The sequence below is a fragment of the Boleophthalmus pectinirostris genome, unplaced genomic scaffold (assembly GCF_026225935.1).
Source record: "Boleophthalmus pectinirostris isolate CB_2022bp ecotype Guang Dong unplaced genomic scaffold, ASM2622593v1 HiC_scaffold_17, whole genome shotgun sequence".
Classification (NCBI taxonomy): domain Eukaryota; kingdom Metazoa; phylum Chordata; class Actinopteri; order Gobiiformes; family Gobiidae; genus Boleophthalmus; species Boleophthalmus pectinirostris.
Genome location: NW_026571115.1, coordinates 15,298,575 through 15,321,979, shown reverse-complemented (window position 1 = coordinate 15,321,979; position 23,405 = coordinate 15,298,575). Strand labels below are relative to the sequence as shown.

Here is a 23,405-nt window from a genome sequence, read left to right as displayed (position 1 = left end):
GACAAACGCCGGCAAAAACATAACCTCCTTGGCGGAGGTATTAATTCCATGCTTCGGTTGAGTTATTATAGAAGATATTTTTGTTTCTCAACATGGAGTCACTGATAATCCTGCCTAATGTGCCTGGACAAAAGCTACAAATTACAGTCATTTTCTTTTCATTTACTTGAAGTTCACATTACATATTTCACATCCTGATTTACAATTACAATTTCTTTGACAAGACCAGTGGGACCTGTTTAAACCATTGCTGTTTTCTAATGGATAGAAACAGAGCAGAACTAGGTTAAGGCTAACTAACTGAGGGGACGCTGACACTTGTTATTCAGTCCTTAATTGAGTCCATTTTAGTCCAGATGTGAACTTAGGTGGATCCAGTATCTGACTGCATTGGCTCTATCACATGCTCTCCTCTTCTCCTCTCATTTATCTCCCCCTGAACCCCCTCCCCCTCTCTCTCCATCTCTCTTCTTCCCTGTTTCTCTCTTTTCCCCTCTCTCTTCAGCAAAGACATCAACTCTAGTCACTTTAATTGTAAACGTATATATATTAAAAAATCTTTATGTACATTTCATCCAAATCTTATTAGATGAAATATTCAAAGATCTTTTAGTGCAGAGAACACTATTTTATCTACACATAAAAGGGCCCATATTACATTATCTATGTTGTAATGTTGTTTCCACATCAAAAACATACTCGAAGTTGTGTTTTGTTTCATTCACGTGCTAAACACACTATCCCTGCATTATCCCTGCATTTTTAGGCCAAGTTCTGTGCTCCACTGTGTTTTTAAACTCCACACACATTTATAACAATAATCTGGATCATTTCAGCCCGGAAATGCCAATCTCTACTGAACTAAAAGTAAAAGATAGCACTTCATGACGTCACAAGGTGGAACAGAGCATTTAGAGATGAAAGAAAAAAAAAATGAAATGAAGACTTTAATACAATAATCTATACATTTTCAAAAAGCACTTGCACATTTTTACATCATGGTAAGGGTCCATGATCACGACAGGCACTTCACTTCCTATCAGTGCACTTACGGGACACTCATAGTATCACTTTTATGATACAAAAAATCCCTTGGTCAGCTTCTGAAGGTCGGGCCTGATAAGTCATGTTGAAAAATGAAATGAACTTACAGAACAGTTATTTGCTAATTCAATGTTTATTTGACATTCATTGTGACATTTGGGAGAAAGCGCCAGAGTCCTAGATCTCTGTGACTCTCCTCCTTCTCCAGTTAGTGAAGTTAGTGAATCTCTCCCGACATTTGTACATCCATCTCCAGAGTTCCTTCAGTCTCTTTAGTCTCAGAATCCTGAAGCTCTTTGAACGCTGTTGGTTGAAAGTCATCTTGCTGTCAGTTCAGTTGTTAGGTTTTGATCCAGTCAGGTTAATTTGGTCCAATAATTTATTGTAACATATTATTTCCACAGCCTAAAGTTTAATTTGTAAAGTAGTAGTTTACAAACTCAGCTACTCCTATTAAATTTGGTTTAGTAGTAGTAGTTTGGTAAGTTAATTGTTGAAAAGTCAGTTCGAATGAAGTTTTGATGTTTTGGAGATGGGGATATGGCTTTGCAGGTATTTCCTGGCTCCTTTGAAGTCCCAACTATCTGCATGTTATGTACAAACAGAACCATTGCCACTATAACAAAGTGTTGAAAACATTGATGTTCTATGTTTTCAATCAGAAATCCTCAAAATGGTGCTGGTACAGAAGGTGCAGCGGTGGGCTTTAGTATTTAAACATGTAACCGGGGATTTGTTTTTTTTCATTTTTTCTGAGGCTTTGGGGGCGGGTTCAGATATCTACCCACAAAACCATCAATATCACCGTCATTGTTCCTTAATGTTCACACTTCACTGGAGAAAAATGACTGTGGTGTAAAAGATATAGAGCCTGTCTGGTATTCATTAAACAACTGTCTGCAATCCAGCTCTGTTTTTGATGAGGTATGATGTATTTGAGAAAAAAAAAAAAGTTTTGCAGTCTCAAAGCATTTTATTGTGTGAAAATCAGGAAGTGAGCTGTTATCATGCTAGTTGATTTCAGCCTAATAAATAACTAAAGATTACAACATACAATAATTTCCATTTTAAACAAGGCAAAAGCACAAATGTGAGTACTGATTATCGAGTCTGTATTCAGTCTACAGTGTAAACATAGCAGGAAAAAATCATAAAAATCAAAGGTATAGATCCGCTGGCTCAGAGTCGATCAATAAATATGTTGAAACTGTGTTCTTGTCACATGTTTTTTGTTCATAATTTCAGTACACGTGTATTTCTCTGGGCTGTTTTTATTCATCGATCCCATCCCCTTTCATATCCCTGACGCGTGGGTTCATCACTGCCCTGTGGACTTACTCTGTCCCTCTAATGAAGGTCCTCTTTGCTCAGATTCAGAGACGTCAGTTTGGTTAGGGCCTTACAAGTTCAAGTCATCTGCGACCAGCCAAACGCAGCTCATTTATCTCCCTGCGTGAGTCATTGCAGCTCAAGGGCTTTACTGACACAGCTACTGCCTTTTGTAAATGATATAGCCAATATGCAGGAAAGGATTATGCCATGATTCATTATTAAACAGTATCATCAAACAAAGATTATGTATGCTAAACTGAAATGGAGAGACAGCATTTCTGAAAGTTTTTGAGATGTCAAAAGTAATGAATTTGTAATCGGGAGTATAAATTTTGCAAAGACAAAAACAGAAAATTTATCACAGAGTGAGTGTAGTCACTCTGTTTTTGCGTTGCAAGACGTATCGACACATCCAGAATCCATTTTCAATTGATGATTTACTGATTTTTGATTGAAAATGGATTCTGGGTCTGAGCCAAACTATCCAGATGACCACTGATGAAACCTTCTCTACAAAAAATGATAAATGTTGTAGCTGATGATTTGATTGTTTTGATTTGATATTGTTACTTTGTCCCATTTTTTGGAAGAAGATCAATAAATATTGAAAAGGTTTCTTTAAAGGTCTTATATTATGCAAAATTGACTCGTGTACTTTTAGACATGTTGGAATGTTGGAGTCGTGTTTTGATTCATTCACCTATTTGAGTAATCCTGCATTATTAGGCTGTATACATTTCCAGTTCAAAATTCTCTGTTCCACCCTGAGATGTCATCAAGTTGTAGTTTCGACGTAAACAGATATTTTTTTTAGCCTCAATTGAACGTTTAGTCTACACAAAAAAATGTAAGTTGTTGCTTCTAAAGATATTTTACTTTGATCTTTTATTTAGCTGAGATGGCCACTTGAAAGTCTCCAATATCTGCTGTGTCAAAGAGAAGAGAAGAAGATTCAGAAGCTTCAAAGTTTGTTCATTACAGAACTGAAAATGATTCACATGATTGTAGTGGACATGTATGGCAAAAACAAACAAACAAACAAACAATCAAACAAACAAACAAACAAAAACATTAAACATTAAACAACATTAAACATGTGTCAATGAAACAAAACTCAACTCCATGTTACAGGATACAACATTAAAACTTCAATCAAGTCTTTGTGTGATATAAGCCCTTTAAGTCTTCTTCCCTAGCCTGATTCATCAGCTGGTTTCACTTCGTAGAAACTGTCTGACCTCGCAGCATTAAAATAACTTTTTTTCATTTAATCAATCGCTGCTATTTGGTTATGATGTATGTAATGTGCCGCTAACGTGGCTAAATGGTATATTAAGCTTTTCCCAAATCCCGCAGGAAGAAGGGCAATAACGTCTTTCCCTTGATAAAATTCACCGAACATTCTCTTTGTTGTTTCGGCTTTAAATCCTCGATCTCAGGAATCGTTCACAACACAGAATGTATGGCTCTTCGCTGATTGGCTGGTGCCCAAACTCGCACTTCCGGGGTTTTTGCGAACAGTCTAGTGTATTTTGATTCCTGACTTAGTCGCTGGAGAGAAATGAAATTGAGCAGAGGCACTAGGTGGCGCCTGCCTGGCTACTTCTTCCCTGGATCTTAATTTGAATCCTTCAATAAAAATATATATCTTTGTCAGTTATGTATGAGTTTACTTCACTGAGAATAATATAATTGCAGTGTTTTCGATTTGTTTTTATGGTGACTTGTACTTGATTTATTCCTCTCAACTTGAATTCTGAGCACAGAGCCAGATGCGCCCTCTTGTTTATCAGACTCATCTTTGACACACGGCTACACTGCTGTCAACCCCATCCATCAACCATCCATACAACAGAGACACTACAGGAAACACCCTTTCCCTCTTTTGTGGTCAGTTTAAGCTCTCAACATAACATTTTTTTTTTTTTTAATGGAAAAGTTTCTAATTGATTTCTCTAAATTAAATAAAGTGTTTTTCCTGTTCATTCGCAGTGTCTCGCCTTAACACAATTAATTAAATACTTTTATGTAACAGTGTATTCGATTGAAAGGTGTAAATGAGCTTGTCTATATATGGACACTAATGGATTTGGGACACAATATATGAGCTTAATTCACTTGGAGAAATACCCATGAGTATTGGGCCGTTGCCATAGGAACCACCAACCGATCAGTCAGAAAGCCGAGGAAAAAATACAATTGATTGACCCCCATTAATGATTTGGCAAAGCAGCTGGTGAATTATTCAAAGCTCCTCAACACTAACAGTGTTTGTACCACACACGCCGCTGTTTTGATCAGAGCACACCTGGGGAAACGGCTACAGGACACAGTAGGGTTCAAATAGTGTCACCACAAGAAAATTCAATCAGAAGGACTATTAATGGAAAGTAATGGGAAAAAAACTAAAATAAAATATCTAGATTTCACAGCGTTTGATCAGTACAAGTGTTCATGGTCCTGTTCAGGTGATTTTCAACAAAAAAGGTGAGAGTGACAAACTGAAAAACTGTCGGCTAATGTGACTGTAATGCTATTTGAGAGAGACTGGTTTAACAGCACAAATCGGCTCACCAGCTAAGTCAGTTATTTATGATGTTGTTGTGTTAAAACAAAGCTCAAATTAAAGTCTAAATTGAGTGACAGAGCTTAAAGGTTGTATAGAGGATTTTCCAAGGAACGAGAAATCCAGCGACTGTTTGTCCTTTTTCAAATGTTGCGCATGCGTGAAACAACCCCCCCTCCCCTACAGCTCCCTACGTAGAAACGCCTTCTCCCGCCTCCTCCTTACGCCAGAAACAGGTTTGTTTACAGCCGGTGCGCTGCACATGACTTGTAAACAACTAACTACAGTGTTGGTTAGGCAAGGCGGAGAAGTGAGGAGCGGGGGGAGCGGGTGTGCGGACATTTCGTGCGCGGACGAGAAGTGAGGAGCAGGGAGAAGAGCGGAGCAGGAGAGAGAGGAGGAGAGAGAGAGAGGAGAGAGGGAGCGGTGCGCGGAGATTCCGTGCCCGGAGAAGTGAGGAGCAGGGGGAAGAGCGGAACGGGCAGCGGGGACAGGAGCAGGAAAGGGGTGCAGAGAAGGTTGCGCGGAGATTCCGTGCGAATGAACTAGCTACAACACGCAGCAGCAAGCGGACTCTTTCTTTGCCTTGAAAATGACGTTTTCAGACATAGGATATCGCTTTCGTGTCCTGAAAAACGTTTGACTAGCTCTTGGAAATAAAGTACGTTTTCATAATAAGCAGAAGTGACCTGTCCAGGAGTAATTTGGCGACCAGTGCGTCAGTCTTTAGACCCTGCGTCTGCTTCAGTCGCGCCATCGCTGGAATGAATCTTCAAGAATCACCTTAGTTTGGCTTCGCTGCTTTTCCCCTTGTCTTCTTCTTTCAACAATCTCAAAAACAGACTTTCTTTTGCGGCTAACTGCTCCTGGATTCTTGTCGCCATTGCAACAAACTTTGTGCTAACTGCGAGGAAGATATAGGTCAAAAAAAGCCGCTAAGAACTGTTGCGTTGGTGGAGTAAACAGCGTCTGTGCGTCTTGCGTCTGTGGACTGCGTGACAGGCGTACGTAAACCACGTAACGGCAGCGCGCAGGCAAGTCAGTTACGCTAGAAACGTAGGGAGTTTGATTGACAGCCTGTCAGCTAACAGATAACGAGGCAGTGTCGTTATCTATTGGCAAATGTTTAGCTGGCCCCACCACGTCCAGAGTTGATGAATTTTTATTCTCTTTTTTTTGGTCATCATAATTACAAGGCTACTGCACCTCTATAATGCTATCATTGACAATTTGAAACAAAAAAAATCCTCCATACAACCTTTAAGTACCTAAAGTTAGCATCACACGCCCCAGGGAAGGTACAACATAATCTGTACTGGGGCATGACATTGTTGCAAAGACACAGAATTGCAAAAAATATCTTTAACTTTCAAAAAGGTAGTTATGCCGTAGTTGTTAAAATGCATTCTTTCACTGTTTTGTTAGGATATTATTGTAATAACCCTGAATGTGTGGCTTTTGTCTTGTTCTCTGTTATCTTATTGACTCAAAGTAATTAGCCAAACACCTTTAAATTGAATTAGTGTAATATATATGTATGATGCAATATATCTGTTTGGAAATGTTTTAAGTAAGTGTTGATGTGTGTGGTAGTGTATTTTATGGTGTTTTAATGAATCGTGTGGTTCTGCTTTTTACTGACCTCCTTTTTTTTATCTTCTGTCCACGTCCTAAAAGAGTCCCCCCGGAAACAAGCTCCTTCTTTTAAGGTTCCGGGCTGGACCATGTGTATTATTTCATACAGGGGTATTATGTTTGGTGTTTTATTGGTTTATGGGTTTTTAAAGTTTCATTGGTGTATGGTTTTAGGAGTTTTATGTGTATAGTTGGGGTTTTAATAGTTATTTGTTTTTTGGTTTATTTTATACAGGATTAGGACAAGATTTTAAGCTAAGGATAATTTTACCATCCCTGTTTTAGCGATAGTAGTTTTATCCAATTAGTTAGACCAGGATAAAAGGTGCCTCAAGATATTAAACTGTGTTCTGCTGCTGGAGAGGAAACTGCTGCCTGCCTCCATTTTGCAACCTGCATTTTTTGCACTTGCACTTTTTGCAATGATTGAAAACAAAAAGTAAAATGTGGACCACTGCTTCACGTCTTGTCTGGATTTTTTAACCTTACTCACTGATCCCCAACCTGCTCATGGTCAACCTACGTCACAAGTGTAAAAAAAAATAAAAATCTGTTGAAAGATATTTTGTGGCTGATCAACAAGGAGTGGTACGATACGTTCAAATGTTCATGTAGATTTTTCGCTTCACAAAAGTCCTCCAAGCTCTTATTCCATTTTTTGCCACAACACAATGAAGAATTATACAGTTTCAACAGCCTCTCTCTTCCCAAATTGCTCATAATGCCAAAGTATATGACAATATGCAAAACCCCAGGGTCCAGCTTGGTACAGACAAGCTGCCTGTGCCTCACATTGAAAATATAATGTACTTTCTTCTAAATTAATGCGTCCACTTTTTGCATACAAATTGTCCCTAAAGAGCTGTGTAAAAATACATCATAATGAAATATAATGATGCTAAATAGACAACGCACGTACAAGGCAAGAAAGCATTAGCATACCACTTTGAAACAAGCGCTTAAATTTATTAACTACACTTTTCCTTTTTTTATTAATTAACCTGGAGAGATAATGCAAGATTGCCCAGTGTAGTCCACGTTTAAGTAATAGTTTTAAAGGATATTCAATTCAAGATTATTTATATAGCACATATAAAACAATTTCAGCTGACCAAAGTGCTTCATATAAAAGCCAACAAAAACAAAAAGAAACAGAGACACATGTGGCAAGGTAGTTGATCATGTGGTGATCATAAAGGTCAGCCGTGCACAGGCCCACTTCCTCTTCCTGAGCAGGTCTAACACATGGTTATTTCTGGGTCCTAACAGTCCAGATTGTGAAGGCTCAGTGCTGGTTGACATTTACTATAGTTTCTGAGTTTGAAAATATAGACCTATTATTACTGTAGTGCTGCAGTTGGTGTAAGCCTTAGATAGCTTGGTGAGGAGGGGGCTCACTTTAGAGAATGACCTTATTTATAGTTATTGGTGGTGGTGGCTCTCGTAATTGGGTGTTTTTAGTTGTGGTAACAGCTTCCTTTGTGTTAATCTTGTTTGTTTTTTCACTGGTAACATGTCTCCTTCACTCCATCTCATTTAGGGTGGAGGCTGATCACTGCAGTGGCTTTCCCATCGACTCCATATCAATCAATCAGTCTTCATTTTGTTTTATTTAACCTGTAAATAAAAGCTGCCTAATGGCTGTTGGACCCACACACAGACTTGCTTTGTTATTAAAGCTTACCTGTAAACCCTCCAAGTGTTACATACAGATAATACAGTACATGGGAAAGCACAGTAAAACACCAAGTTATCCTGTCTAGCTAGATTTAATGCCAGGGAGAAGAGGTGGCATTCAGTCTAGTCCTAAACAAGCTCTGGTCCATATCTACATTCAAAGAATTAAAATAGTCCAGACGCAATGTTACAAATGCATGGATAGCTTTGTTGAAATTCTCTTATAGAAGTTAGGGCTTTATTTTAACAAGGAACCTCAACTGAAAGAAATTGGACTTTATGAGAAAGCCAACATGCTTGTCTAGTTTGAACATAGAGTCCACGAACACCCCAAGATTCCTTGATTCCTCACTGCAGGGTGACAATAGGAGGACAGAGGATCAATAATGCGGTCATGCACAAACACCAAAATCTCAGTTTTATTTTGATTTAAGTTCAGGAAGTTTGTGCTCAGTCTGCACATCCCTGAGACAGTCCTACAGGGCTTTCACTGTGCTCTGGCAGTCACTGGCAGATCTATTTGAATGTCATCTGCAAAACAATGAAAACTGACATTGTGCTTTCTGAAAACATGACCCAGAGGAAGCTTGTACACAATAGAGATGGCTGGTGCTAATGTAGAACCTTGGAGCTCTATGGGAGACACAGAGGAGGACTACTGTCCTACCTTCACAGAAAAACTCCTGTGAGACAGATATAAATGAAACCAACAGAGAGCTATACTCTTTATGCCCACATGTGTCTCCAGGCAGGACAGAAGGATGCTGTGATTCACTGTGTTGAAGGCAGCTGACTTTAAAACCAAAAGTCTAAAGCAAACTCTATAAGCAAGAACTGCAGATTTCCCAGAGTCAATAGTTAAAAGCAAGTTTTTAAAAGAGCTGTTTTGGTACTTTGCTCGGATCTAAAACCAAAATGGAATTACTCACCAATTTCATGAATATTAAGTTAAGTCTGCACTTGGTCTTATGTAATCTTCACTAAAACCTTAGATAAAAAAGGGCAAGTTAGAGAGAGGTCTAAAGTTACAAAGAACATTTAGGTCAAGATTAGACATCAGAGTCAAGTTCACAACATAATATAGAGTCCAATAGAATCAAAAACATCCTTGAAGAGTTGACTTGGAATAACAAGGAATGCTTGAACTATTTTTTTTTTGAAGTTCAAAAGAGACATTCAAAACACTCAAAAAACTGAAATTCCAGACTTTTAGAGCTACAAGGTCCACAACAGAAGGCAGGGACTAAGAGCAGAGACGTTATCGCTGAAAAATTATGAGAGATTTTCACACAGTGTACAGTATGACCACCAAACTATCATGCAGCCTCACACAGAGTAAACATGAATGCAATGTGTAGTCTGATATATTTAATAAGGGTTGCATGATAGGAGATAAAGATATTTGATAACTAAATGTTGTATAGCAAACTATATCATATCAATATTTACATTTTGACTCAATAAGATGAGCAAAATTAAAACTTATACAAAGACCAAACTTGGTTGAAGTAGTAAGCAATAAGAAAATTGTGAATAAAATCTACTATTTTCGCATCTAAGCATCAAAAAATGAATTTCTTTTCATATGGAGAGCTTTGCATTGTATTTTTTATTTTTGTGATTATTGATTATTTGCAACATTAGTATGTTTAAGATATATTGTTCAGCTGTATCTTTCTCTCTCTCATTACACACTGAAAAAATGGTCCGAGAGGGGTTGCTCAAATTGCAAAAACAAATTTGACAACAATAACATGACTTTTTTTATATTTCTCTGTCCAGCATGTTTAAATTTTACAAAGGTCACTTGATTATGGCCGAAGTGAGACCTGCATGTTTTAATCAGGTTGAGGAAACATGACTTTGTTATAATCTCTGGTGAGGCTCCTCCCTCTGGAATTCTCCTCCCCAAAACATTTGGAGGGAAAATTCAAATGTAACAGGACACAGGACAGTTAGAGGAGCAGAGGACACACAGTGTGGAGCAGGAGGATTATGAGAGCTGATCTGGAGATAAGACTTTTCAAAAAATTTATATGCTTCTCCAGCCTAGAATTTCATCATTGTTAAAACATGTTTGTGGTGTTTTATTTGAAATTAGAGTTAATGTCAGGACTGTTTCCATGAGACAAATTGTCTTTGACTGTCCATCTACAAGAGTGTGACAGTTGTACTAAGATTTGATTGTGTTGCTTCCAGAGTCGTCTACAAAGAGTGACGTCCAGAGCTCTGCTGGAGCTGTGGGGAAGTCCATGAATGTTACAGCTGATGTTTCAGAAAAAAGGAAGATGTTTGAGAACCAACAAAACACAGACCACAGATGAACAAAGTAAGTAAACCAACTAAAATTATTTTAAACGAATTTTTCTAAGTGAACTTCCTGAGTGAGTTTTGTTTCTGCAGATACAGTTCTAATGTTCTTGTGATTCTGTTGTGGTCCATTATTGTAGTAATAAGTGTTATAAGTGTATTTAAACATGTACAACAGAGTAGATCATCAGAATGTGATCATCATGTCTTATTCTGTGTCCACAGGAAGAGACCAGAGCGTCTTCAGTGGAATAAATCTTCACACTGTCCAGCCCCACACTGTGTCTCTGTACTTGTGCTCTGTGTGTGTTCGATTCTCTTAAGACAATACAGAACTGTGGAAATCTTAAGACTGTTTTTGTATTATTTTACAGCATTAGATCAATTAAATTACATTATACATACTTATACATTTCACGATAAGGTAACATAAGATAAATGTGCATATTCAGCATGATTTGATCAAATTTCATCAACATGAAAAAGTGACGTTCATGTTCTGAGAAAAATATGTGTAGAGAGGATCGAAATAAGTTTCAAAGCCTAAACATAATTTTATTGCATGCAACCGCTTTCCATAACTTTTTTACGCAAATCCAGCAACCTTTTTTTTTCAGTGCATTTTACATTCCAACAGGCAATAAATTATAGTTTACAGGAGGAAAAAAAAAAAAATAAATAATATATATATATATATATATATATATATATATATATATATATATATATATGACACAACATACCAATAGAGCAGTATAGATGGACTAATAGAATCCTGTTCTAAACAGTGGAGGTATTCATTATCAAGGTCATACAAGCATACAGCCTGAACTTTATACTGTAAAAATCAATTAGGAGCTGATTGAATGCTCCATATTCAAGACACAATAGCATGAACTTTTTGCCCCCTGTCCAATATCCTACAATAATTAAGAAAGTCTCCAAGGAAATTAGTGGATACTGATCGGAGGTCAGATGTGCCCTCTTTTATGAGAGAAATTATATTGTTTCATTAAACTAAGGAGAACTTGGTCTTGTTCTAAACCTGCTGTATTCTGCGGTTGATTCAGTGTAACTATCTGAGAATAACAAATGCTATACTAGAATTCTATTAGATGTTCAGAGAAAAACATTTGAAAACATAATGATGGATCTAGGGATACACACCATACTGTATGCAACATACAAAACAACTTATCTCACAGGACATTGTTAAAGCTAGAATCTGTGATTAAATTGCCCCCTGTTGTATTCTCACAGGTGACCACTAGTGGCTATTTAAATGGAAATTGGTCACATTTTATACATCACTTTTCCATCTTCAAGACACTCAAAGCACTTCAGATCAAGAACCCAACCACCCATTCACACGCACATTCATACACCAGTGTAAGCAGACACTGGGGGTGAAGTGTCTTGCCCAAGGACACAATGATAGCATTCATCTGTGTTGGAATCGTACATCAACCAGTGGGTCAATGGATTTGATTGCTCTAGCAACAATGTTTATGTTGAGAGCGGGATTTGAACCACCAACCTTTGAATGAATGGACAAACACTATCAACTGAGTTATTTCAGATTTCACATCGGCCATCTACTAGCAAAAAAAAATCATATAAACTTGCAGAGGGTAGTTTGAAAGTAACATAATATTAGAAGATAAAATTTTAACCATAGCCATAGACATAGGTGAGATTTCAGGCTTGCAATACATTTATGAGAACTCTGTAACGTGTTTTTTCTCACATAGATAGAATATATATAGAGAGGTTTAAAATTCTCTGTGTGTTGTAATGGGTTTTGAAGCTGCTTCCACTTTAGCCCACAACAAATTATCCCCAAGGACAATCCAGTTGAATATACACACTCAAAGAAATCCATCTGTAAAGCAATGTGAGGCTTTCTCTCTAAATCCAAGACTTCAAGGACATCACGTGCTTAAGGCTCATAGGTAAGACTAGATTTGGTCCTAAAGAATGATAAATGCTGAAAATATACAGAGTTAGCCCATAGTAACAGTCACAATTATGACACAGATGCAAAATAATAACTTAAAACACAATGAATGATGTGCAGTCCACATATAGTACGCACGCTTTCCAAGAAGTTCTCCAGAAGATCGTACTCTATTTACTGCAAGATAGGGTCAAGGCTGAGGTTCACTTGTGAATTTGGTTTGTAATTTTTGACAGTTTAGTACACAGTCTTTATCAGAGGAGATTTCAAGTTGACTGTGAACAGATGGTGAGAAAAGAGGCAGTGTGTGTGTTTGCGTAGGCTGGTCCCTGTCATGTTTATGCATGAGATAGCCTGCCTCTGTCTGTCAGTTTCAAGTGTCTGATGCAAATGCCACCATTAGACAGAAGCAAAACAATTTTACTCACCTTTGACCAAAAACATCTATAATCTAGAAAATGGGTAATGACTAGTTATTTGTGTCCATAATAATAATAATAATGCCTCATATTACAGTTGCAATGTGCTTTACAGGCAAAATCGAACCTAAATAGCTGTCATTTCATCTTGGAGAGACTCAAACGGACACAAAGAGAAAATATTAGTAATTTTATTGAATGAGTTCTCTCTGGCAGAAGACAATGCAGAGGACAATGCAATGAAGGGTGTGACTGATTAGATGTTGTGGGCCTGGACACTGGAGGTGGTAGAAGTGAGGCCAAAGAGAATAAAGTCAAGAGGTACGGTGAGCAGCGGGGAGGAGTATTTGGAGTCAGGGATGAAGACTGAGGAGCAGGTAAACAGAGAAGTAATAAGGCAGACAGACTGGAGTGCAATTGAGTCTTCCAGGCTAAATTTATGCTACCTCCATCAGTCACATACTGAGCCATTAAGCCTATCCAACCACTCATGCACACGCCTTAAGACTAGGCACGAGGTTTCTCCAATAGGCAACAGATGTATTAGTGTTTGCTCACCAACCAGAAGGGACACTGTGCATATTGTTGCTGTGTCCTTCGGCAGGACAATTCACCCATCTGCCTGGTGTGAATGTGGTGCTTGAATGAGTTACAGCGACCAGTGACAGTAGCTCAGGTAGTAGAGTGTTTGGAAGAGTGATCTGAAGGTTGGCGGTTTGAATCCTCTACTCTTAATATAAACATCATTAGTTGAATGTCAGATCCACTGACTCTCGGGCTGGTGGTGCGATTCCAAATCCCACAGATAAATACTTTCACTGAGTCCCTGGGAAAAACAGATAACCACTCTTGTCCCAAATGTCTGCATACACTGGTGTATGAGTTTGTGTGTGAATGGGTAAGTGGTTCCTTGAAATAAAGCTCTTAAAGTACCTTCAAAGTGGAAAAGCACTATATAAAAATATGACCATTTACGATCAGCAGTGGTCATAGGGGCTATTACGCAACTATGGCTACTACTATGTAATTACCAATGAGTATGGTTAGTGAATTGGCAATGCACAAAATTGGCAACATTGAGAAACTGTGAAGAACCATAGAAGAATAACGCATTATTAAAGACATTTTTTATTCTCAAAATTCTGGGCTGGTGTCCTTTAGTCCCGTCTGAGGATTGACTGCCAAAACTGGTTACCCTTTTGGCTTTAAAAAATCAAAATGCGGAGCTGAACTGAGAACAAAACTTGTGCTGTTACATTTAAAACAGCTAGTTTCTCTCTGTCTGATTTGGTAAAGCTGAAGGGTGTTTGAGGCCATAGTTTGAGTAATTCATTTTTGACCATGACGTTGGAACTGATTTCTCAAGGGAATTCAATCACCATCACTAAACAGATGTGAAACTAAAAAAGCACATTCTCTCCATATTGAAATTCCCTACGTGTCTAGCAGATATCTAAATTCTACATCACAGTGCACCTTCATCTTTGCATTCTTTGCCCATTCTATGTCTTATTCACTATAGGAGATACTGTAATAATAACGGATCATAACAGTTTCATCCAAGATCATCAAACCCAAATGTGACAAATTATGCAAGAAATTCAGGCTCAATTTCTTTTAATTTTGTGTTGGAGGTCTTTTCCAAGGCTGCTGAATCACTCATTATTCCTAAAAGAACTTGTAAAAAAGCTGCCTTTTTTGAACTAACAACCATGAGATGAAACTTTAAGTAGGTCCACCCAGTGCATGTTTATTGTTGACTAATAAACAAAAACACACAAAGAGCCTTTTGTTGTACAATGTGAGCTGACTAAACTATCTATTTGTTTATTCAGTTATCATTTCATAGCCCTTTGTCCTCAACAGCATCAGGTAGGCATTAAACTAAAAATGGCACTTTAGCAAATGGATTTGTCTGCACACTACAAGAAAAATAAATGTTCTACAGTACCATGTGCTAAAACTTTTTATCTAGATATGGAGCTAACACAAATAATACACTGTTTTCTTTTCATGGGATTGAGAGGTTGGTCATTCATATTTACTCTTATTACCTACTTACTTACTGTACTATTCGATGTGTAATCTGACTAAAATCCACCATCATTTTTGTCGACTAGTACAGCTGATGTCATCAACATTCCCTGGGAGTTTGATACTATCTGTGGGCTCTGCTCTGTCTGAAGCTGTATAACACTTTCAAAGCAGTGGAGCTGATTGCTGAAATTGTGTTGTTTAAATCTTGCTGAACATTCTGCCAATAGAAATAGATGTGGAACACCCCCAGGTTGTCACTGCAAAGTATCAATGTATGCAGTAAATCAAAAGAATTTAATGAAAGTTAAAAATAAAAACAGCGTAGCCATGAGGTGTTCTGTGGTATTATGAATTACAGTTTGCCGGACTTCTGTTTCTGATGCTTTGGGCTGTCCTGTTGGGTTGAGTAGGTGTGCAATATTAGTTTGCACTAAATGCTGCGTGGCATTAACGTGTGGTTGCTATGGAAACCAATACAGAAGAAGCACCTGACTGTCGACATGTGGCCTTGTTGTTTGTTGAGAAATGTAGACAGATGGTTCAGATAATTCAATAATTCAAGAAGTGTAATAGTTGGATTTTACTTGAGATTTGCAAATAGTCCACAGTATAAATTGAGCTGTGGGGCAAGTCAGACTTCTGTGGTAGAATTTGCTGTTGCTGAATTGTGAAAATACAGAAATTGAGTTGTGGTGTATGTTTATAAGTAGGCTATCTCTGAAATTATACCCGGCCTAAAGAAGCTCAGGCTGGCATAATGTTGTAACCAACCCTTATGAAATTGTTACAGTAAATTTCGGGCTTTTTATACTACTTTACACACAAAAGCCCTGGTACTTCTGGTATAACAATGTGAACCTTTCACAGACTTTATTAAGATTGGTTTCTCGCAATGGCCCGAACCACTTCCAAAAAGTTCCAAGTCAGTTCTAACATGTAAGTAAACAAAGCTCCAACAGATGGTGCTAGACGTGTATTTGTTAACTTGTGAAATCGAAAGCAGATTGAAAACGTCCAAAAACAAAATCTGATTATGCTGCTCTTCTTACACTGAAGATCTCTGGACTATAAAAAAAGACCAGACATTTCACAGAGATGTACAAGTAGAGGGAAGCAACTCTGGAGATGGACATAACATGCAGAATTACAGAAATAACAAGACCAGACAGAGGCAGAAGCAGATCTTGTAGAAAATCTCAAAAATAATGCCATGGACCATCACAATATATCAAATTACAATCTTCTTCTTTTAAATGCATTATTTTGTTCCAGCAAGTGCTATAAAAACAGAGGGCTCTACCATGATTCTTTTTTTCCATTTTACTCCAGATGAGAAAATAATTTATTACTTAGTAGTAGAAGTAGTAGTAGTGATTTGATAAAGAATTTAGCTTATTTAAATTATTCTATTGCTTTCTTTCTTTTTCTTTTTTTTACTTTTAACTTTTCAGTCCAAATCTAAAATGTAGTGGAGTAGAAAGTATAGATACATGTTCTCAAATGTAGCAAAGTAAAAGTATAAAGTATCCACTGTAAAAAAAAAAAAAACTTAAGTAAAGTACAGATACTTAAAAATGTTCTTAAGCATTATACTTTACTTCATGACCTTCCAACACTGATCGTGATCATACTGTGAGATTTGTACAGTTACATCCATACTAAATAAAACATTGCATAATGTAAGACATACATACCTCCCACTGTGAGAACATGGAGTTTTCATATCATTTATGTAATATATAGTCACGTGTGAGCTGCAGGGACAAAAACACACAGAAGTCACCAGTCTGTTGGAGCAGAGTATCTCACTGTAAATGTGGTCTCTTTTCACGTACACTCTGGAAATCACAGGAGCGTTGCTCCTGTGGCTACAGCTTCTTTCATCTGCTCTTGTCGACAGTATCTGATGTTGCCTCCAGCCAAGCACCTGATATGAGACAGACCTCACAGCCACACAGTGAAGGGAGTGCAGAGCTACATTCATAACTAACGCATAGATAATTGATTATGAACAACATACTGTAGAACTGAAGGTTAGAAAAAACAGATATTCATGATTTGTTTAGGCTACATAATTTGTCATATCAAAAATATACATACATATCATTTTCTGTGCCAAGTTACAGATGGACTATGGAGATATTACTGCCTTTATCTAGAATGTTTCACAGTATAGCATTAAACTCAACCACCTCCATGGAGACAAGCAGGTGGCACAACCAGGCCAAGTTCCAAGTCCTGTCTGTGGGGAGACTGCTCTGCTCACAGTAAGTATCAAGGTATGTCATTTATTTGAACACTAATGGAATAATGAGAGTTATTTGGAGGACATCCTTTTGTAGTCATTATTTTCTTCATTTTTTCTTAAGTATAGCTTTAAATCACAAAGCACTTACACGGACAAGGTCTCATGCTCTTTTCGTTACAATGCTGGGTGCATCCACAATATTGGCAGCCATGACTGAGTGTCTTCATTAGAAATATAATGGGAGGGTTGTGTGCCATATATTGTTTGCTTTTGTCAGAGATTGCCTCTGCTAACAGGAGTTGGATCTATAATTGACTGCATTCATTTGCCTGGCATATTGCTTATACACATAATCAAAATACCAGTGCCCTTCATGTGTAACTCAATTATAATTCACAACATGGTGATTTGTGGCAATTTTTGTGTTTACATTGTTCATTAGAGGAAGTCTGTGTAACTTTTCTGGTGAAGGACTGCCTTTTGCTTTTCACAACAGTTGTAGTAGTAGAGGGTAGAATGTTTGTCCACTGATCCGAAGATTGGTGGTTCAAATCCAGCTTTCGACATAAACATCATTGGTAGAGTGGTCAATTCCACTAACCCCCCAGTTGGAGATGCGACTTCAGCTCCCACAGATGAATGTTGTCATTGTGTCCTTAGACAAGACACTTAGACAGCCTACTTTGCCCCTGGAGTCGGTGTACACTGATGTATCAGTGTGTATGAATGGGTGAATGTGACCATTTACTGTACCATTTCAAAATACTTTCTTAGCTTGGAATGTCCCAATTTCCATGGAGACAAATAGGCAACACCACCAAGTCAAGTTGTAGAGCAAATGTGTGGAGAGGCTATACTGTATATAACATCTCACAATAAGAATGAATGGTTTTTAGCTGTTAAAAAACAAAAAACAAAACAAAACATGTAACTGAATAAATGCCAGAGACATGTTTAGTGCTGTGTGGAACATTCTGGGCATATCAATAACATCTCCATGGAGACAAACAGGATGCGGACCCTCCACCAAAAAAATCATCATGAAAGTCATGAACCAGATCTCACAAGTTTCAGACAAATACACCAAAAGACTGAAAATTAGAGGTAAACCCCTTGTAAACTCATTTCAAATCCATTTCTAATTTGTGTTGGCAGTAGCTCCAGTGAATCTGTTGTACTTAACTAGTTTAGTTTAAACTTTTTACTGCCTTTGAAACTGGAAAATGTATTTAGTTTTTGAGGTAATAATGGAATATATTATGCAAAAAAAATAAAAAATAAAAAAATCCTTCTGTTACTGTGTTCACCGCTTCACAGATCTGACCTGTTACTTGGCCTGCTTGTCTATATGGAGACTATAACTTTAATCCCATAAAAACACTAAGAGCAGCAATTCCCCAAGCAGGTGGTGGACTGTCTACATAAAAAAGGCAGAGCATCTTTAATTTAGCAGTTATCTTGTGTTAGATTGCAGACTATAGCTTTTTCCTGTATTTGTGGAGAGACGCCTCTGTTTGTATTTGATGAAATACGTATTAGCTTGAAGCACAGAGCTCAACTGATTCTTTCTTGGCAACTCCTGCTGTTTCAGACCCAAACCCCACAGGACACTGCAGTCTGCACCAACTAAAGCTTTTGGCAAACACAAGAGGAAATCAATGTGTGTCAAAAGCCAAATAAAACATCAAATTTTTTTGGACCAAAGCCAAGGTCTATTTCAGAGACGTACAGTAACAGCATATTTCAGAAGAATGCTATGAATGGAGACACCACTTTCATTAAACATCACTTTGTGAGGGAGTTTTTAGTGGCTACTGAAAGACACTGTGAGCCTTGTTCAATGTCAGGAATATTATATATAAGTTTTAATATTAACCGATTTTTTTTTATTATATTAAATTGCATATTTCTACAGCATTTTTCAATAACTGGTGCATTAAAGTTGCATTGTATAACTTCTCCAGTGGAGGGTCCGTGGAATGCTTTTCTCCACAGAGATGTTATTGCTTTGTCTGGTATGGTCTTGTATGTTTCACCATATGGTATTATGGTATTACTTTTCTATCTTCATGGGGAGTAAGCCACATCAGATTACAGGTGAGATCTATGCAGAGGCAAACCCGCTCACAGTCAGAATGCCTGTATTCCTAGGTATTTTTGAGTTATACAACCACCCATAATTGAAAAAAAAAAAAAAAAAAAAGAGGTAGAGCCGTTTAATGTTAATGTCCAGGCAGAGCAATGGCATCCATAAAAACAAGCAAGTGATGGACTCTTAGCCAGAAAAGTTACACAATGCACCTTTAAATATGGTTATTTTTTTGACAAATGACTAAATGTCAACCTTGTCTTGCAGTGTGCTTCAATGTTTGCGATCATTAGATCTGGAGTACCTGACAGTTCATGCCTACAAATCAGAGATGTTTTTATGCATCATTTTCTTGGATATGGCCCAGCTGGAATAGCATAAGTACATAATCCTGTAAGGAAAGTGTTATTTATTTTCATTGATTATACAACGAAATGGGTATTAAGCAGCAGTTAAGTTAATTATTCCATCTATTTATGTCCACTGAGGGATGCAGATGATGAAGTGGATCTTATAGCGTCGAGGGATCATACAATATAATTACATTTAGTTCTCTGAAGCTAACACATGCAAATCCTAGATTTTCAGAAAAGTCAATACAGGATCAATGTCAACCTTGAAAAACAGGTGTACTAACTATTCTGCTAGTTCGCCCTCCCAAAAGAAAAGGATGTTTTTGGTGAAGGAAATACTACCTGCCTGCCTCACTGTTTTTTGGATTTTTTTTTTGTCTAGAATGTTCCACAGTATAGCATCAAACTGTATTTCCATGGAGACAAGCAGGTGACGTCACCAGGCCAAGTTACAGGTCAGAAATAACACATGTTTTTCAAGGTATATTTGAGCAATAAAACCCTTATAAATGAATAAATACAGGATAAGATCTTGTCATACAGGGGGACATTAAATGAAACAAGCAGGCTGCAGGCTCTCTACTAGAAAAGTTAGATGATTAGATAATATGACACCACTTCACGTTTTATTATCCTGTGTTATTAATTTAATATAACCTCGGAGAGCAGCATGTGTTATCACCGAAAGTACCATTAATCATCTCCCACAAATCTGATTGTTCTTGGTCTGACATTCACCTGTGTCCCTTTCACGATCAGAAGAATGAAGCCAGATGGGAGTGAACAAGACTCAGCTCTGCTACATCCTCAGCTGATTTCCCCAGGCAAATCATCACTCAACAAGATGCATGCCGAAAAACTACAGGGACATTTCCCTCCAAACACTAATCCTGTATTGAATATATAACATTGGTTGGATTAGAATGATAGTTTTGCTCCTGTGAATTTTGTTTATTGGCAGAATGAAGTTTCCTTTGGCACAAGGCAGTCTCTCATGAATGTTGTATTAGGAATTAGTCAGGGTAGTTGTAAAAATGTAATATTTTTGACAAATCGTTAGCAGCTGGTTGATTTCTTCATTTTTCATTAAAGGTTTTCCAAATTGGTTAGCAATGTGTCCAAAATGGAGTTCTAACATTTTGATGTTGGACTGTGAACATCTTTGAGTGTAGTGTAGCCAGATATAAATATGGTTCATGTATGTTAATTTTATGCATTCTACACTGATTTGTGCAGCCGGCTAAGACTACATATTTTTTCCATATGCAAAGAAGTGTTGTCTAGGCCCTGTTCTCATCTCTTTGAGTTACGATGGATGTGACTGGCAGGTAAAGTAGTCAATCAGAGAGATACATCCATACACACACAAAGCAACAATGTAATATAGGTTAGAGATGCTTGATTTTGTGAGTGGTGATATATGAATATTGTGAATCCATTACACAGAATATTGATAAATGTTTTTGTATACTTGCCTTGGCTCCTTTTTGTTTTCTTGTTTCTTTGTTCCCTCATCTCATCTCAGAGCTAGAGCAACATTTATTCTATATTTGAATATGAAGGACCATTTGTTTTCGGGGACATTGTACATTGCATAGATGGAGTCCATATACTGCAGCAACACGACCAGACACTTGTGGTCCATTTGGATGCATGCTTCTGCAGTTTTCAAAGGATGTGAACAATCTCGTCACTGCCACTTTAGCTCAAGTGTTTTCAAGTGTAGCAGCACAAAAGCACGTTCCCGATGTTATACCAGGTTATTACCACATGAAGCTCATGCTACCTGCACGCTCAGCTATAGCCTGTTGTACACTCCAACCACAGACCGCATAAAGAAGTGGACCAAGGGAGTGTGACGTCACCCATAATGTTGAGCGCCAGTCAAATGATCTTAGCGGTTATGGGGGTGGATTTGGGGCTACGTGGTGCTCCATTTAATGACTCAAATGAGAATAAAAAGAAAGAAATTGGGACAACTACTACTCATGTAAAAATAACTTGAAAGCCACTGTGGTACATAAATTAGTAAACAATATGAAACAAGATCTGGAATTTTCCAAGGGCAGACACAAAATTTTATGTGTATACATATATATATATATATATATATATATATATATATATATATATATATATATATATATATATATATATATATATATATATATATATACATATATATATATATATATATATATATATATATATACATATATATATATATATATATATATATATATATATATATATATATATATATATATATATATATATATATATATATATATATATATATATATATATATATATATATATATATATATATATATATATATATATATATATATATATATATATGAATTTGTGCTCTTTGAATCAGGAGCGGTTCAAAGCACAAATTAACTAGAATTCTTTTTGTCTTGATTTGTGCTGGTTTCAGTAATCGTCTGTTAAAAAAAGTCCTTTGCTTCTAAACCTCAGAAATACTAGTATGTAATTTGAATTTTCCAAAGATTGTTGTGTCACCGGTATAGAAACCCTTCACTGTTTTTAGGCCCATAAATCATTGCCAGACTTGTTCAAAGCATTTGTAGTTGTTGATTGTGTTGATTACAAATATGTCTGAGCATTATCTAGTTTAATTTTGTTTCCTCATGTTAATTCTCTCTGCTGCCTGTAGATGGGGGGATGCATCTGTTTCCAGTACAAGAAGCTTAATAATGATGTGTGGCCATTATTTTCATTCATCAAGTTCTAAAACATGACATGCCATAAGCAAATCTACTCAAGAGGATGTTTAAAGGACCCTTATTACAATGTTTTTTTGTTTTCTGTTATAATGTTGTTTCTTCTTCAAAAATCTTCCTCTGGGAGGAGACTGAGGAGTATTAAAGCCAGAACATCTCGGCTGAAGTCCAGCTTCTTTCCTGAGACTGTCAGACTTTTGAACAGTGCACACTGACTTCCTGATTGGGCTTACCACATTTTACTTGTAGTTGTCTACTGGAACTGCTAAATGTTGTTGTTTTTGATGCATTTACTTTTTAATATTGCTTATTTATTATTATTTTTTTTTATAATAAATGATCTCAGGATCACTGGGCCTCGGGGAGCACATTTCGTTCTGTCATGTGTTTCTCTTGCATGCTTGAATGACAAATAAAGAACCTTAACCTTAACCTTAAAAACATACCCAGAGTTACTCAAACATGTGTGAACAAACCACAACTCCAGCCATGTTTTTGAGGAAGTAACAACATTATAACATGGTTTAAAGCTCCTAAGAGTCCATTTCGCATAATATTGAATCTTGAAAGGCCAGTCACAATAATGCATTATTTTTATCCTTAAACTTACTTCTGCTTTTATGCTTCCACCCATTTGATGTTTGATTTTGTGGCACATCTGGGCTAAATGCACTTGAAAATATGATTAGCTCTGGTAGTCGAAGGACCAAGCTGTGATGGTTTTTCTCAATTATCACCATAGCCATAAGGGGGCACATGATTAAAACAGTGAGAGTGGAGTCATGCAGTGGATAGTTGTTGAGGCAATTACGTGATGAGTATATGATGGTTTTACGTGCCATCACAACATTCAAGAATTCCTATAGTTTAACACTGAGCTGGAGAACAGGTCACAAGATTACACATTTGTTCACTGGGCCTATCCACATGCAACAAAAACAGGCACATTCAACATCTTCATCAACATTTCTCTGGGGGTGTGTCGCTA

General features: G+C 37.2%; 1 protein-coding gene across 3 annotated transcripts in view; it reads right to left on the bottom strand.

The window, feature by feature from the left end:
* Nucleotides 1-23,405, bottom strand: part of galr2b (galanin receptor 2b) — a 45,728-nt gene that overhangs the window by 18,835 nt on the left and 3,488 nt on the right. Inside the window, exons 2-3 of one of the 3 annotated variants that reach the window (XM_055153018.1) lie at nt 16,813-16,904; nt 16,672-16,731 (exon numbers count right to left, since the gene is read on the bottom strand). The exons of 1 other annotated variant lie outside the window; for it this stretch is intronic. In XM_055153018.1, coding sequence (XP_055008993.1) covers nt 16,672-16,700 — 29 coding nt within the window. In that variant the 5' untranslated portion in view covers nt 16,701-16,731; nt 16,813-16,904. Of the gene's footprint in view, nt 1-16,671; nt 16,732-16,812; nt 21,743-23,405 lie in introns of those variants that run through there. One more of the 3 variants, XM_055153017.1, reaches the window with a different exon arrangement.